The sequence below is a fragment of the Suricata suricatta genome, chromosome 6 (genome assembly GCF_006229205.1).
Source record: "Suricata suricatta isolate VVHF042 chromosome 6, meerkat_22Aug2017_6uvM2_HiC, whole genome shotgun sequence".
Classification (NCBI taxonomy): Eukaryota; Metazoa; Chordata; class Mammalia; order Carnivora; family Herpestidae; genus Suricata; species Suricata suricatta.
The window spans coordinates 83627784-83644406 of record NC_043705.1 but is presented as its reverse complement, the minus strand read 5'-3'; the positions used below and the strand labels follow the sequence as shown (position 1 = coordinate 83644406).

Here is a 16623-nt window from a genome sequence, read left to right as displayed (position 1 = left end):
GACCACTCAGAGCCTGAAGCCTGCTTCGGATTCTGTGTCTCCCTCTCTCTCTGCCCCTCCCTGGCTCACACTCTGTCTCTCAAAAATGAATAAAAACGTTAAAAAAAAATTTAAAGTCACAGTAAGACAGAGGCCAGTATCACTGCTTCTTATTCAAAGATGTATTAGAGTTTTTATGCAATATAAAGAGAAAAAAACTGTAAAGGGCACACAAATTATCATTACTTTACAAACAATGTGACAGTTTATAAGGAAAATGCAAGAAAAATGCAAGAAAGTCTTAAACTACTGAGACAATTTAATGAAAGAATTCAAGAAGGTTGCTGAATTATTAAAGTAAATCCCATTCATAACAGCAATAAAAACTACATAATACCTAGGAATAAATTTTATAAATGTGTAAAATTTTTATAGAGAATATTACAAAACTTTATTGAAAGGCATGAAACAACACCTAAATGAATGGAGATATGAAATCAGTAACAACACCTAATTCAGAGTGTTTAGTATGTGCCAGATTCTAAGTGCTTTTACATGTATTAACTCATTTAATTCTCACATTTCAGTTTAGCATTATATTTTACCAATGAGTAAACTGAGGCAGAGCATTTACCCAAAATCAGTGCAGGCATGTAGCAGGTCTGGGATTAGAACCCAGGAGATGTGGCTCCAGAGTCCATCCTTTCAACCAAGAACCAATTTGTACTGAATTCTCAAATTAATTCATAAATTCAATGTGATTCTAATAAAAAATGCAGTAGGCATTTTTTCTTTAAATTGGACAAGCTGATATGAAATGTCAGATGGGAGAGGAATGAGACAGAATACAACCACCTTTTGACAAAAATGGGACAACTAACTGTACCAGGTACCAAGATTCTCTGCAGACAAAGAGAAACTAAAATAGATTACTGGAACACAATCTAGAAATATCCAGCAAATACAAACTTACCATATGCCAGAGACAGCATTAGTAATCAATAGGAAAACAGTGGAATAGCAAATAAAGATAATAGGTAATTTTGTTAAAAACATAAATATGCATGTATGTATGTGTATCTGTGTGTATATAGAAATTATTATATATAACTGACCATATATTAATAAAGCCAATATATTATTTAATATGTAAGTTATATAGTAAATAATTAAATACACATACATGTAAAATCATATATACTTATATTTATGTAAAATTAGATCCCTACCTCTAAAACATACACGATTATACATTGAAGATGAGTTAAAGGCCTAATTGCAAAAATAAAACATTAAAACTATTAGAAATAATACGAAGTAACTTTATGACTCCAGGATAGCAAAAGATATATAAATAATTCATAGAAAGCACAAATATAGCAATATAAAATTAATTAAGCTATATAACAAAAACATTTTTATTATCACAGACTTAAAAGAGGTAATGGATTTTGCAGGGAGGAGCTGTGATGTCTATTATCTGTAACAGATTCGTATCAAGAGGATATTAATATCTCTCTCAAATATTTAAGACATTTAACATAATGGAAAATGGGGGGAAAATGAACAAATAACAGAGAGAAAAGCCAAAGTCTAATAAATATATGAAAAGATATACAACATCAGTAGCATTTATGAAAATATAAATTAAATGACAAGCTAATGTTTCACTGCTCACTGACTGTTAATTATAAAGTGTGACACACAGAGACTTCTACTAGTAGAAATGTAATCGATAAAATCATTTTGAGTAAAATTTGGCAAAAACTAGTTCAAAACACTTATACGTTATGGCCGGCGATGATGCTTTTAGGTATATCCTACAGAGCTGAAGTCAACAAATCAGGGCCTGTTAGCCATCTGTTTTTTGTGAATTAAGTTTCACTGAAGCACAGCCATGACCATTTGCTCACATACTATCATCTATGGTTGCTTTGTTGCTACAAAAGCAGAGTTGAGCAGCTGTGACAGAGACCATATGGTCCACAAAGAATAAGATATTTATTTTTTCATGACACTTTATGAAAAAGTTTGCTGACTGTTAACCAAGAGAAACTCTTGCACAACTCTTAGAAGATCTGAGTATGTTTAGCAGAGCTGTTTTAACAGTGAAAAATTACAACCTAAATGGCCATCGACCAGGAAACAAACTGTATTATCCATATAATTACAAAAAATTATGGTAAAATGCAACTGTGAGGAACTTTCAGCCTACCAGTCCCTGGTCCCTAGAAGTAAGCTCTATTAACAACTTGATGTACATTTTCCCAGCCTTTGCTTACATGAGTATAGAAGAGTAGGGACCACCAGTAGGCGGCAGGCACCATTAGCTGCCCAAATATGTACTGAACAAATAGAAAGTAAAATAAATCACCCAGCTGTTAACAGAGACAGCTGGAGACTGACAATCTCACAGAGTCAAGAGCAAGAATGGATTTTATTTTTAATTTCCCTAAGCTCTTTACCAGTCATTTGTAGGTGTTTTACTAACATTTGCATTTTCTTTTCAATAAAATTACATCCTCTACCTATCACAAAAAACAAGAGTTGTCTTTTTCTTATTAGTTTGTAGGAATTCTTGCATTATAGGGATAGTGACCTTTATCCTTTTATGTGTTAAAAATATTTTCCTTTAGTTCATCTTCTGTAGAATGTTTTAAAATTTTATGAAAATTTACATTTGTTGTCCTGTATTTTCTTCCATTAGTTTTAGGTTTAATTTTCACATTTAGATATTCAATCCATTTGTAATTTTTCTTTTTCTTTTTTAATGTTTATTTATTTATTTATTTTTAAAATTTTTTAATGATTTTTATTTATTTTTGAGAGACAGAGATAGTGCGAGCAGGGGAGGGTCAGAGAGAGAGGGAAACAGAATCTGAAGCAGGCTCTAGGCTCTGAGCTAGCTGTCAGCACAGAGCCCAATGCGGGGCCTGAACCCACGAACCGTGAGATCATGACCTGGGCTGAAGCCGGCTGCTCAACTGACTGAGCCACCCAGGCACCCCTGTTTATTTATTTTTGAGAGAGAGAGAGAGCACGAGCCAAAGTGGGGAAGGGACAGAGAGAGAGGGAGACACAGAAGACCCCTGAGCTATCAGCACAGAGCCTGATATGGGGCCTGAACCCGTAAGCCATGAGATCATGACCTCAGCCAAAGTCAGATGCTTAAGCAAGTGAGCCATCCAGGCATCCCCATTTGTAATTTTTCTTATACAAGGTGTGAGTTAGGGATCTAATTTAATTTCTCTTCTCCCAAATAAGCTGCTAGTTGTACCTATATGTTTACTGAGTTATTTACTATTCCCCCCCAAATTTGTGGATTTTTATTTTATGTATTTATTTATTTACATCCAAGTTAGTTAGCATATAGTACAATAATGATTTCAGGAGTAGGTTCCAGTGACTCATTCTCTATGTATAACACCCAGTGCTCGTCCCAACAAGTGCCCTCCTCACTGCCCCTTATCCATTTTAGCCCATCCCCCTACTCACAACGCCTCCAGCAACCCTCAGTTTGTTCTCTGTATTTAAAAGTCTCTTGTTTTGTTCCCCTCCTCATTTTTATATTATTTTTGCTTCCTTTCCCTATGTTCATCTGTTTTATATCTTCAATTCCATGTGAGTGAAGTCATATATTTGTCTTTCTCTGACTAATTTTATTTAGCATAATACCCTCTAGTTTCATCCACATACTTGCAAACCCAAAATTTATGTATTTTTAAGGTACCCAATAAATTCTGAATTCTAATATAGTGAAATTTATCAGTCTTTTCTTTTACAAATAGTATTTTATATCTTGCTTAAGAAATCCTTTCTTACCCCAATTCATATATATTTTTTACTGAAATGTTTATTTTTAAAGTTTTACCTTTGGCACATAAGACGTTAATTTGAAATAGATGGGGGTAGTGAGAGGAAATAAACAAAACTTTTTTATGTGTATCGTAACATAACTAATACAGATATATTAGTCAAGCCTCTAGCCTCACTGTGAAACAGGTATGGACTACAAAACGTATCACGGCACAGAGGTTTGAGTATCTCCTTAGTCTACCACCAGACCCTAGCATAAAGTGAATATACATTATGTTTAGGAAACTACCATATAAAAGATAAAAACTACACTTTGGGGATGTAAAATGTCTTATATTAGTGATTTTAAAACTATGAAATAAACTTTCTGGAATAAAGGTTCTCCCTTTTATTGACTATTCCCTTAAGTAAGATCTTTCAAATAATGTTTTCTTCCCAGTTTGTTGTAAAAGTTTTCCTTTTTTTTTTTCTTTCTTAATGCCCATACTTGGTTTGAAACAGACAAGGCAAACAGTAAAGCCTTGCCAGGGCTTAAAAACATTAGTGAGTAATACACTTGTGTAAATGCAAAGGGCTAAATTCAATAATGTATGAAAATGCTTGACAAAGAGCAAAGCTATTTAATATTCTTTTCTTGACATCAATTGAGGTAGAAACATGAGAATTTCTCCATCCAACTCATTTCACCTTGCCCTGTGTTCTCCTTCTACATTTCCTTCCTACTCTCCTTAAATGAGGGCTTCCCTTTTTTGTGTACAACTAAAGAGCAGTGAAATATTCTGAATGTCATTATATATACTTAGATTAAGAGAAGGAGAAAAGAAGTTAGCTATCAGCTACCAGATGACCAGCATCTAACACTTTTTGTCTCTTACAATTCTGAGGCACAGCAGAACAGAATCAGGGAAATGAAATATGGTAGAGGCAGAATCATGTGAACATTGGTTTTGTTGACCAGCAGCCACAATAAACTACTACTGTGAAACACTGCCTAAGTGAAGGCAGACTTACAAATATCTTTAGAAATAAAATTTAATTAATGCTAACAGAGCTATAATTCATTACATTCTTAATAGCCTTCCTTTAGCCCATGCTGTTTTATAGTTTAATAGTCAGTTACCTGTGCTCTTTTCTCCATATCCTGGCAAGTACCTAGTTGTTCTTCCATTGCAACTCTGATTTGCCTTGCTTCATATTCCAATTGTCTTCTGGTCATATCTGTTTGTAAGGAAAACTAAAACCACAAATTAAATTGAAATGCTAATATCTCATGTGTTTGTCAGTAAAACAAAAAAGCATATTAATACCAATAAAGAAAGTGAATATCAAATATGTAAGTTACTGTATAAAACAAGATTTTGTACTTCAAGGAGTACTAAAATTTGATTATAGGTGCTGGGCTCAGTCTGGGTCCTTGATGTGAAACGCTGAGTTGAAAACTTTTATTGCCTGTAGCCACAAATAGCTTTACTTAAATTGTATCGATTCATTTAAAATATATAACTGGTCCAGTTAGGGTAAGCCTATCTTCAGTTTCCATATTACCTTCTGCATGGAAGAGGTACAACTTTAATTACTAAAAACTAGCATATTAATGTGGAAACATAGAAAAATCAAGAAACCATACATCATCCTTAAGTTTATACCTCAATTTAAGGATTGTTATAAACATGCAGACTAAACAAAGAAAACCTCTCCCTTTGTAAAATAAAGAAAATGGAACAAGGAGAAAGCTTTTACATTATACAGATAATTACAAATTTCAAGACAACACAAACTTTTTGGTAAAAATCCAAAAAAGAAGCAATGCTGAAATAAACAAAAAGAAGTTCTTCATACAGGGGGGTGTTAACTCATTCAAAAATCAATTAACCCTTAATTAAAATTCCAGGGCACTGAGACAACCGCTAGAAATACAAGAGGACAAAAAGGACAAGGTAATGAAACTTATAACATATGCCTGGGAGCTCAGTCAGTTAAAGTGTCTGACTCCTGACTTCGGCTCAGGTCATGATCCCACGGTTTGTGAGATCAAGCCCCATGTCAGGCTATGCCTGCTTGGGATTCTCTCTCTGCCTCTCTCCTGCTGGTGCGCTCTCAAAATAAATAAATTTTAAAAAAGTGATAATAACTAAAATGTGATTAAATAACATGATAACAGGCTATGAAGGAAATGAGGAGGAGCTATAGATTTTTTATGCTCCACATGCTCAGCCAAAAGCTGTGCGAGACATGTGTGACTCAGAAGAGCGCTCTGCAGGCCCAAGGACGCCAAGGCTCCTCAGTTACGTCAGGGGAACTCTCATCCTTTTCCCTGCAGAAATGCAAGTGACACTAGACAGAGAATGTATTTCTATAGGCATACCCAAATTATGTGCTGCAACACAGATAAAATGGTCCATATTATTTCTAATTCCCAATGAGCCAGTTCTAACTCCACTTACTTATCCTCCACTTCCTAAAGCCCCCTGTAAAAAATAAAAAGGCGAACATGACAAAGTATGTTGCAATAATGTGGTTTAGATATGTTTTAAAAGCAATGTCTAATGTCTTGGTATTTCCAAATGAATATGTTCTTAAGTTACTTACCAATATAAATGGTTAAATTTAAAAGTTAAATTTAAACTTAAAAAGTTAAAAAATTTAAAAAGTTAAAAAATATTTATGATATATAAGCAGCTTCCATTTGCTAATGTTGCCAAATGGTCTATAGTGTCTTATAAATACTACTAAATAAATGATTATTTAATAAATATGGGAATAATTCATTTGACAACTCACCTTTGTTTCAAATAATTAACCAATTACTCTCAAGTTGTCACACACATTAAGCACTTTCTAAAACCTGGCTACAATTTAGAGACAACTGGACTCTAAATTTTATATATTCTAATTACCAGAGTGAATGGAGAGCAATATGCTTAGGTATTTTTTATTTAAGAGTAAAAATCCCACCAAACCTTCCTGAGTTCCTAATCCTTGAAGCCAAGAACTTTCCATTAACTGTTCTTTCACTATCTGGGTCTCCTTAACTCCCAGGAAGATGTCAAGGACACTGTTAGGAAAAGAGTTTCTTTCTCTTCCTCTCAGAATCTTGTATGACTGTTCTAGGAGGCCATGTACTTAAGCTTCTGGTTCTAGCTCCTGCCAGACAATGTGCACTCTGGAAACCTGGCGCAGTACATGTTTTGAAAAAAGCATTCCTTCTTTTTAAAAAATATTTATTTATTTTTGGGAGAGCGAGCAAGTGGGGGAGGGGCAAAGAGCGAGGAGGACAGAAGATCCAAAGCAGGCTCTGTACTGACAGCAGAGCCTAATGTGGGGCTCAAACTCATGAACCATGAAATCAGGACCTAAGCTGGAGTCAGATGCTTAACTGACTGAGTCACCAGGCATCCTGTGTTCCTTCTTTCTATGCTTTTGCTTTTCATTTATTATATCCTCTCAAATATGTCATTACAGGGGCGCCTGGGTGGCTCAATAGGTTAAGCCTCTGACCTCGGCTCAGGTCATGATCTCACGTTTGTGGGTTCGAGCCCCGCCTTGGGCTCAGAGCCTGGAGCCTGCCTCCCATTCTGTGTCTCCCTCTCTCTCTGCCCCTCCCCGTTCATGCTATGTCTCTCTCTGTCTCAAAAATAAATAAAACATTTAAAAAAAGTTTAAAAAAATGTCATTAGAAAATGAAAAATCTAAGCTAAGAGAGGACAATATATTTTAAGTAAACTATTTTTTCTCTTTTTAAATATAAAAACATTTATGGATAACAGTTAAAATATAGTTTTGTTTAAAATTATTAATATATTCCAGAACATTCTGAAATGCTCTTACATGTGTCATCCTATGAACAAAATAGTTGAATTAGCTTGGATGGGGAAAGAAAGAATGACAAGATTAAATTCTTTTTCATATAGTTATATCGGTAAACCAAATTTTAGTACTTTTTTTTTTAATGTCTTTTATTTATTTATTTTTGAGAGACAGAGACAGGGGAGGGTCAGAGAGAGAGGGAGACACAGAATCTGAAGCAGGCTCCAGGCCCTGAGCTGTCAGCACAGAGCCCGACACAGGGCTCGAACCCACAAAACGTGAGATCATGTCCTGAGCTGAAGCCGGCGCTTAATCGACTGAGCCACTCAGGCGCCCCCCAAATTTTAGTACTTATAAAAGGTCCTAAGATACTTGCCAACAGCTTTTGTCATTTAGAGTAATTGGAATAGCAGTCAAATTATTTTCAATGACATTTTTATTCCAAAAGCTATATGGTATATAATATGGTTAAAAAATAGATGGTAATAAACAATTCTAGTGTATGTTTAGTAATTCAACAGACAGAATAAAAAAACCAATTGCCTAATTGGAACCTGAGCTCTTTAGATTCAAACTTAATAAGTTTTCTTAATTTGGGGCTGAAAACAAATATTTGCTTGAGTATAATGAAGTTTTATCACCTTTAAAAACAAAAATTCATTATTACACATTTGAGTTTAGAGTTAGATAAAACACAGTACAGTTTCCAGAAAACTAAAAATGCAGTTATCCTGAATTTCTAATGAGTGACATAGGTATTTTTAAAAGATCAAGTTATTAAAGTCTAAAATAAGCCATACTGCTACGTTACTTACATTTTCAGTTAAAGGAAGACTATCTATTCTTTTAGTGAGATTCTGAAGCTGAGCATAATACCAGTCTTTTTCCTTTTCTTCTTTGTCAAGATCAGCAAGAAGTAATGATCTGTTTTTCAAAAAAAAGGGGAAGTTTACAAAATGCTAATAGAATACATAACAGTAATTCTTATCAGCTGTTAATTGTAATGTTCTCTATTTAAACTAAAGTATTAATGAATAAGTGGGAAACTCAGTGATTTCAGATTTCTGAAGGTAGGACTTAAGACATTATAATCATTAAAATTTGAATATTAAAAAGTTTTTCACTTTTCCACCTAAATAAGATATTAAACATCTTAACTGGAATGTTCACTTTTCAACCAAAGGCTTTCTTCCCATTTATCAAGAGTCTAAGAATATGATGCTAGTTTACAGAAAAAAGTACAGATATGACCAACCAAAATTAATATAAGAATATATATTAGAGGAGTAAATATAATAGAGGAGTAAATATAATAGAGGAGTAAAACAAAACAATAATTATACAAAACCAAACCTAGAGTATAGGAAGCCACTGCACTGGACACAGATGTGGCTTTTGGTGTCTCAGCAGCCAAAATAATTTGAAATACTTTGTCACTGTGTATTTTTCCAAGAAGACATACGGATGACCAACAGACACATGAAAAGATGCTCAACATCACTCATCATCAGAGAAATGCAAATCAAAACTACAACGAGATAGCAGCTCACACCTGTCAGAATGGCTAAAATAAAAAACACAAGAAACAACAAGTGTTGGTGAGCATGGGGAGAAAGGAACGCTCAGGTACTGCCGGCGGGAGTGCAAGCTGGTGCAGCCGCCCTGGAAAACAGTATGCGGGCTCCTCAAAACATTAAAACTAGGACTACCCTCCAATCCAGCAATCACACTACTGGGTATTTACCCAAAAACATGAAAACACTAATCTGAAAAGATATATGCACCACTGTGTTTAGTGTAGTGTTATTTACAATAGCCAAATTATGGAAGCAACTAAAGTGTCCATCAATAGATAAATGAAGAGTGTGTGTGTATATATAACACATACACATTTCATCTTCTTTATATATATAACATATATATGTGTGTGTGTACTTGGGCATGCCTTTATATATATAATATATATGTGTGTGTGTACTTGGGCATGCCTTTATATATATAATATATATATGTGTGTGTACTTGGGCATGCCTTTATATATAATATAATATATGTGTGTATGTGTGTACTTGGGCATGCCTTTATATATATAATATAATATATGTGTGTGTATTTGGGCATGCCTTTATATATATAATATATAAATATGTGTGTGTGTATTTGGGCATGCCTTTATATATATAATATATATATATGTGTGTGTGTATTTGGGCATGCCTTTATATATATAATATATATATATGTGTGTGTGTATTTGGGCATGCCTTTATATATATAATTATACACATATATATATAAAATTATACATATATTATATATATAAAGGCATGCCCAAATACATACACACACACACACACACTATGGAATATTACTCAGCCATAGAAAAGAATGAAATCTTATCATTTGCAATGCCATGGATAGATCTAGAGAGTATAATGCTAAGTGAAGTCAGTCAGTCAAAAAGACAAATACATACCACATGATTTTACTCATGTGGAATTTTTTGTTCCATAGAGACAAACTAAAAAAAGACTCTTAACTAGTGAGAACATGTGATGGTTACCAGAGGGGATGCTGGCGGGGGTATGGGTGAAATACGTGGAGGGTGATTAAGAGTACACCTATCATGACAAGCACTGAGTAATGTTCGGAACTGTTGGATCACTACAATGTACACCTGAAACTAACATAACACTATATGTTAATTATATTGGAAGAAAAGAAATAAGTTGTAGAAACTTAATAACAAAAAAAGAAACATTGTTACTATATAAGAAGTTATTCTCAGAGAAACTTTTTTATAGGCTGGAATTTGAAGAAGAATTTGTTATGTAATTCTTGGGCAACCCAATCAATGTCCTCAATAACAATATCAAGATACTCTATATCTGATCATTATGAACATATATGTAAAATAAGAGTGTTAATTTGGGATAAAACGCAGGAGGTACAAAGAGTGTGTGATTTGTTATCATGTGGCTCCTTCCCAAACTGACCTCTTTTTATCATTTTCTGGTGTATATTTCCAGAATATTCTATAAAAATGTAAGAATCTATGTGTATACTTATAAATACATTTTTAAACATGAACAGTAGCATATTATTCTATGTATTATCCAATTAACCTTTTTTTCATTTAAAAACCTATCTTGGGAGATCATCCTGTGCCAGAACATAAAAAGGTCCTACATCTTTTTTGCTAGCTGCAGAGTATTCATGAATCTATAATGGGATACCCTATAACTAGTTTTGTTTTAGAGGGCACTTAGGGCCTTTCTAATCTATTACTGTTATAAACAATGCTGCACTGAATATTCTTAAATATAACCCCATTTCACAAATGTGCAAGCATGGATTTAAGATAAATTCCTAGAGTATGTAAGTTTTTTTTTTTTAGTTTTTCTTTTTTTAATGTTTTATTTATTTTTGATACAGAGAGAGACAGAGCATAGAGGGGGAGGGCCAGAGAGAGAAAGAGACACAGAACTGGAAGCGGGCTCCAGGCTCTGAGCTAGCTGTCAGCACAGAGCCTGACGCGGGGCTCGAACCCACGAATGTGAGATCTGACCTGAGCCGAAGTCGGAGGCTTAGCCGACTGAGTCACCCAGGCGCCCCGAGAGTATGTAAGTTTTTAATTGACTTCTCTTACTAGATGTTACACCAATTTATACCCCAACCAACCACTTTCACCATAATGTTTTATCAAACTTTATTTTTGGATATCCAGTTTTTAAATGGTATATCAACTATGATTTTAATTTGATTTCTTTTAGTAAGATTAAGCATTTTTTCTTTTTTTAATGTTTTTATTTTTATTTTTGAGACACACAGAGAGAAACAGAGCATGAGCAGGAGAGGGGCAGAGAGAAAGGGAGATAGAATCTGAAGCAAGCTCCAGGCTCTGAGCTGTCAGCAGAGAGCCTGACATGGGGCTCGAACACTTTCAAATTACCAAGGTCATGACTTGAGCCAAAACTGAATGCTTAACCAACTGAGCCACCCAGCTGCCTCAGGTTAAACATTTTTAAAAAATTTCTTTTAAAGTTTATTTATTTTTGAGACAGACAGAGCATGAGCAGCATGAGCAGGGGAGGGGCAGAAAGAGAGAGAGACAGAATCGAAAGCAGGCTCCAGGTTCTGAGCTGTGAGCATAAAGCCTGATGCGGAACTCGAACTCATGGACTATGAGATTATGACCTGAGGCAAAGCTGGACGCTCAACTGACTGAGCCACCCAGGCGTCCCCCTCCCCCACCCCCAGGTTAAACATTTTTAAAAGCTTGAAAACCATTTGTAGTTCCTTGCCTGTAACTTTTTCTTACTTATTTATAGACCTTATCCATATTAAAAATGACTGTATTTTGTCAGTTATATGGGTTGTAAATAGATTGTCTCTGTTTATCGCTTGTCTTTAAACTTTGTTTATAATGCTTTTGTCATATAGCAACTTTTGAATTTTTTTGTAGTAAAATTTGTGGATATTTTCTGGGGTTTGCTCATTTACAGAGATGATCCCATTAAAACTGTTACCTTAAAATTCTGTTTGATTATATTGTGTTGCAAAATACATATGCATGTGAGTATGTGAAAAGTTCTATTCTTGCTAAAATTCCCTTTCCGCCATTGAGAAACAATTTAAAAAATAAGAAATATGCCTTCATTTTTGATGTGGCAAGCTTAGTAATGAGTGAATTCATGGGAGGATAGTAAGCCCCTGCTTAGGATTGTAGCAACCTTGGGGGAAGTGCAGACTAATGAGAAGCTACCTCACCCTTCCCATTTCTGACAAGAGAAGCAGGAGAAAGCACCAGAGAAAACCTAAGCTCCTTTTTTTTATGCAAGAGGGCATAAAGATTAGATCTGATTTAGTTTTCAGCATTTCCGGGTGAGAACCTACAGGCCCTCCCAGGACTTAGGTCGTGAAGAGAGGGATAGATGGTTTTTTCCTCTGATCACTCTCCAATAAATGGGCTCATCATTAAGTAAGAGGTGGGTGTTAAAAGTGCTTAAATTGATAGGCCAGTGTTAGAGATGGTGGGGGAGGGGAGGGGAGGGGAGGGCGAAGAGGGATAAGCTGTTATTTTTAAGGTTAAGGTCAAACTGTGATCAAACGCTCTGGGGAAGCAAAGGTCACAAAGTCTTGAGCCAAAATGTTAACAAGTGTTAAATGATAGTGGCTGACAACACTGTTTAAGTCTTGGAACTGAAACTGGGTCTAGACCCACAGGCAGATAGCTCTTTAGGGTTTGGGCTTATTTAGTAATTAACACTCTTCTTTAAAAGGTAAGTCTGTGTCTTCTTACTCCTCTGGCTAACTCAGGGTCACCTAAAAGAGCATGGTACGTATGTATTAGGCATTTAATAAATATTTGTTAAATGAGTGAATAGCTAACATGATGATAGCCTACACTGATTAAATGTTCTAAGGAACAGACACAGTTCTAAGTATTTTTTTAATTTCTTTTTTTTAAGTTTATTTATTTTGTGTGTGTGAGAAAGAGAGTGATTGGAGGGGGAAGAGAGAATCCGAAGCAGGCTCCACACTGCCAATACAAAGCTCGACAAGGGGCTTGAACCCATGAACCACAAGATCATAACCTGAACTGAAACCAAGAGTCAGAGGCTCAACAACTGAGCCACTGAGGAGCCCCGTTTTTAATTTCTTTTCTTTTTAAGTTTATTTACTTATTTTGAGAGAGGGAGAGAGATTTTTAAAAAAAAAAATCTAATTTAATCCTCACAACACCCTTTGAGGTAGTTATTCTTAAACTCACTCCTCAGACTATAAGACCGAGGTTCAAAAAGATTACAGAGCTGAGTAGCTGGGTTTGAGTCCTGGCTTGACTATTTTCTAGCATTTATCTTGGACAATAAAGAAAAGAAGAAAAAAAGAGACAAAGAGAGTGAATCTATGATTTAAGGGAGGGAAAAAAGAAAGAATACAAAAAAGAGGGGAGAAAGTCCTCAAAGAAATCATGTAGCAGAATTTTCAAAAGATGAAGGAAATGTATTTCCAGATCAAAAGGGCACGGTGATTATCCAGCATAGTAAATGAAGAAAACATGTATACTAAGGCATTCCAAAAGCTTCAAAAGAGGGGAAAATGGCTGCCTATAAAGGAATGAGAATCAGACTGATATTAAATTTCTCAACAATGACACTGATAATGAAGAAGGAAAACGAGTTTGACCTTAGACCTATCTAAACTATCAAACAAGTGTGAGAGCAAAATAAAGATTCTATCATTACAAGCAAGGACTCAATTTTTACCTCCCTCCAACAGTGAGAACCAGGAGGATACAAGATAAATCACATATACTCTCTTCTCGCTCTCTCTCGGCTAATAAACTCAGGGCCTTATCTATGTGATGGAACGTTAGTTCCTAGGAAAGGTGGTATGAACTCCAAGGGGACAGAGATAGAAGACTGTAGGTCCCAGTTAGCTTATTACTCACCACAGTGCTTCCTATAGGGTCAGATATAAACAGTCCTGGCTTAAGGTAAGAAACAGAGACTCAGGTATACTCAAGATGAAAGAAAGTTTAACATTATTTCTGGTTCAGAAGATTAACCTACTTTTACAGACAGACATACCTAAAACCAGAGAAAGAGCAGCAAAAGGTCTTTTGCCTTTCAGTTAGGTATACTAGACATTTTTATTTTTACACTAATAATCACTTTTTACAACTCAGCAAGGTAGAACCATATCCCTCTTTAAAAACTTTTTTTTAATGTTTTTTATTTATTTTTGATACAGAAGAGACAGAGCATGAGAGGGAGAGGGGCAGAGAGAGAAGGAGACACAGAACCGGTAGTAGGCTCTAGGCTCTGAGCTAGCTGTCAGCACAGAGCCTGACGCGGGGCTCGAACCCACGAACGTGGGCCTGAACCGAAGTCGGAGGCTTAACCGACTGAGCCACCCAGGCGCCCCCCCATATCCCTCTTTTACACCAAATTTAATGACATGACCAAGAACACAGAGCTAATATGTAATGTTTATACATTTTACTAATTATTGAATGTTTAATAGAATTTTTAGGAATATAAAAATAGTAAGATATTTATGCATTAAGAAATTCATAATCTTTTATAAAACATTTGACAAAGTTCTTGATAGTGATAGATATTCTGTTATTTGTAGTGAGATGATTTTAACTTCAGTAAGAGAAGAATGAACACATTAGCTATGAGACACCAGACTCATAATATAGGACAAGTAATGTTCTTTAAGACACTGAAACTGATAAACTAAGAAATGTTTCAGGGGTGCCTGGGTGGCTTAGTAGGTTAAGTGTCCAACTCTTGATTTTGGTTCATGTCAAGATCTCAGTTTGTGAATTCGAGTTCTGTGTCCTGCTTGGAATTCTTTCTCTCTCTCTCTCTCTCTCCTACACCCCTGTCTCTTTACCCTGTCCTTCCCCAACCCAACTGCACCCATGCAATCAGTCTCTCTCTCTCAAAATAAATAAACAAACAGAAAAAACTTTTTAAAAGTAATGTTTCATTTGTGGCCTCTTGTAATAGGCTATCCTTAATGGAAACAGTTACTTTATACTTGTTCTGGAGTTACTGAATTTATTTCAAAAGGTACCAAGAAATTCAATTAAACATCAGTTATATATTTTAACTTGATATAACTATTATGATCATGTTACAGGGCACTTGAAGCATTTAAGTAACAAAGTACAAATCTTAGAATCCCAAGAATTTTCTCCTTTACAGTTTCATATTTAATTTCGCCTCTTTACATTTTTAAATTCAAAGTCAGTATGACCAGTAGCATACTATCTTTGAAGTAGGAAATGCAAATCTCTTATGTGTCAGTGACCAGCTGCCATAATGTTTCATAAATTCCTATCTTGTATTTACAAACTAACAGAACAATGGGAAAAACTGAACATACAAATTTACTATTTAGTGAAGAAAAGTTACCTTTCTTTCTCAAGTTCTTCTAAATAACCAGTATTTTCTCTGCTTCCATTTACAAATCCTCTTTTTGGAAACGAACCCATGGGAACAGGACTACACTCTCCTGAACGACTAGATACAGATCCTTCGCGGCTTCCGTAAGAACGAAGGGACATTTTTGAGCGTAGTTTCACTCCAGGGAAATTACTGCTATCTAAATTAAGTTCTAAATAAAAGAGAGACAAATTTTATATAACAATTGCTTTAAGTGCTCTAAAATATTGCTAATGCAATTATATTGTCTTAAAAATACTTATTCATATTTTAGTCCTCCAGTATTAACCCATGATATAAGTGAGTAGACATTATATATATTCCATACAGCCTGTAGGAGTGCTAAATGACAGCAGCTGGAGAACAGCAAAGTTATGCAGGGAACAGAGAAAATATCACAAAGGCTGATGCTCAGAGATATTCACTGACTGCTGGTTCCAGGTAGAAATGCAATATATACAAGTATCAAATCATTAAAAAAAAAAAGGTTCACTGAAACTCTAAATTCGTAACAGAGGAAGCCACAAATACACATGACTGAATAAACAATTATTAAGAAACTGAATGACTAAGCTTTTAAGTCAGCTTGAATCAGGGGGAAAAGGAAAGTAAAACCAGACAAAGTATCTTTCCTTAGATTCCTGCTAAATAATAATATATTTTAGGACCCAAAGATAATTTCTCAGCCAAGTTTCAATTATCATTAAGTACTTTACCCTGTGTTTAGATATTTGGATTTTTAAGCAACAAAATAAGAAAGATATTCTTTCAAAATTGTACTAACAATGGCTTCCATATGTGATAATCAGCTTCTGTATTTGACAAGATAAAGCATTCTGTCCTGAATGAAACAGAGAAGGACACTATTCCTTCAAGTATGGAAACGAGCCCAGTCTGTCACATACGGCTTACTAAAGGCCTAGTTAGTGAGTGGCATAATAGCAGGGAGCTTCAAAAAGAGCGGACATAATATAAAGGAATCTAAAACAGTTTATTCAAAGCCAGTTAAATGTTTAACTGCAGGAATGACAAAGAGACATTTTATGTGTGTGTATTTTAA

The 16623-nt window shown here is 35.0% G+C and overlaps 1 protein-coding gene across 9 annotated transcripts in view; it reads right to left on the bottom strand.

Moving 5' to 3' along the window:
- Nucleotides 1–16623, bottom strand: part of APC (APC regulator of WNT signaling pathway) — a 145162-nt gene that overhangs the window by 49796 nt on the left and 78743 nt on the right. For 8 of the 9 annotated variants that reach the window (XM_029942704.1, XM_029942706.1, XM_029942708.1 and 5 more), the window contains 3 exons: nucleotides 15534–15735; nucleotides 8418–8526; nucleotides 4916–5029 (listed from right to left, as the gene is read on the bottom strand). In XM_029942704.1, the coding sequence (XP_029798564.1) occupies nucleotides 4916–5029; nucleotides 8418–8526; nucleotides 15534–15735 (425 nt within the window). Of the gene's footprint in view, nucleotides 1–4915; nucleotides 5030–8417; nucleotides 8527–8955; nucleotides 9040–15533; nucleotides 15736–16623 lie in introns of those variants that run through there. The other variant, XM_029942713.1, reaches the window with a different exon arrangement.